Source organism: Elephas maximus, chromosome 2 (genome assembly GCF_024166365.1).
Source record: "Elephas maximus indicus isolate mEleMax1 chromosome 2, mEleMax1 primary haplotype, whole genome shotgun sequence".
NCBI lineage: Eukaryota > Metazoa > Chordata > Mammalia > Proboscidea > Elephantidae > Elephas > Elephas maximus.
Window position 1 is genome coordinate 211,143,012 of NC_064820.1, and position 1,499 is coordinate 211,144,510.

The 1,499-nt window shown below is 43.2% G+C and overlaps 1 protein-coding gene across 1 annotated transcript; it reads right to left on the reverse strand.

Annotated features, from left to right (window-relative positions):
- Positions 1 to 259: 259 nt before the first annotated feature.
- Positions 260 to 1,234, reverse strand: LOC126068150 (olfactory receptor 2T3-like). Its single transcript, XM_049870555.1, has one exon. The coding sequence runs from the start codon at positions 1,232 to 1,234 to the stop codon at positions 260 to 262; it is 975 nt and encodes a 324-aa protein (XP_049726512.1).
- Between the last annotated feature and the right edge of the window lie 265 nt (positions 1,235 to 1,499).

The window sequence follows — 1,499 nt, forward strand, 5'->3', positions numbered from 1 at the left end:
GTTGGGACAGGTGATAATATACAATGTACTTGCTATGGTTTTCCTTACATCAGCTATTGCATCACAAACAATGGACTCTAAGGAACTAAAATATAAATGGATTACTCAGGATGAGTAAGCAGTGTAAAAGAGATGTAACTCTTGAATGAGAGGAAGGAACGATCTTATGGGGTTTTATATTGGGGCCCAAGAACCAGAGAAAAGAACTAAAGGACAGATGCGGGGCAGTAAAGAAGGAAGGGGAAGCAGATGGCCATTCCTAGGTTTTCACATTTAAAACTTTTCTTATTCTCACCCTTGATGTCATCAAGTTCTTCAGGGCGCCTGTGACATCTTTGTTCCGGAAGCTGTAAATGAGGGGGTTCAGCACAGGGGTGATGACGGTGTAAAAAGTAGACACCATCATGTCCTGCTCACCTGTGTGGTAGGATCTCGGGAGCATGTAGGTGTATGTGCCAGCACCAAAAAAGAGCATCAATACCACCATGTGGGAGGAGCAGGTGGCAAAGGCCTTTCTGCGGCCCTTGCCTGAATTCAAATTGTGAATGAGGCACAGGATTAGAGCATATGAGCTAGATATAATCATGGTGGGGATAAGGAGCATGAGGACACAACACAGGTACATGAACATCTCATAGTGGGAGATATCGGAGCAGGAGAGTTTCAGCAGGGCAGGGGCCTCACAGAAAAAGTTCCTGATTTTTCTGAACTGACAAAAAGGTAAACTCATGGTCATTGCAGTGAGCAACAAACCATCAAACATCCCCAGGAACCAGCATCCAGACATGAAGAGATGGCAGATTCTCTGGCTCATGAGCAGTGGGTAATGGAGAGGTCTGCAAATGGCAGCATATCGGTCATAGGCCATGGCAGTTATGAGGAAAAACTCAGCTCCAGTGAGAGTCAGATAAAAGAACATCTGGACCCCACAACCTAAGTGGGAAATTGTATTATCTCCAGTAATCTGGTCCACGAGCATCTTTGGGACTGTCACACATATGTACATGAGGTCTATGAGAGAAAGCTGGCTGATGAAGAAGTACATGGGCGTGTGGAGATGGGGCTCCCTGTGGATCAGGAGGATGAGAAGGGTGTTCCCAGTTAAAGCCATCAAGAAAAGGACAAAGGTTAAGGTGTAGAGGAAGACTGCATGTTTAGTTTGATCAAAGAGCCCCATGAGGATGAAATAGGTGCTTGACGTTTCATTCTCTGCAGTGTGATGTCCTGAGTGCATGGTTCAGTGTATAGTTTTCACCTGGGGGAAAAAATAGGTGTCATTGTTTTTTAAATCTTTCTTATATACACGGTTTTCCTAACCTTTTTAAATAAGACTTGTGTTTTGAGCTATTGTTCCAAAAGTAGGACTGAAGTTTTCTGGAATTGTACCATTAAGTCTTAGTGCATTTGGAGGTAGAAGTCTACGGTCAAATATCAAACAGACTTAGAAGGTGTATCTCTTAGGAACTGAAAAAAAAAATTGTGAATTTAAACTCTTTGAT

What these genes read in the sequence shown, in the direction of transcription:
- LOC126068150 (XM_049870555.1), bottom strand. Translation starts at nt 1,234, where the DNA reads ATGCACTCAGGACATCACACTGCAGAGAATGAAACGTCAAGCACCTAT.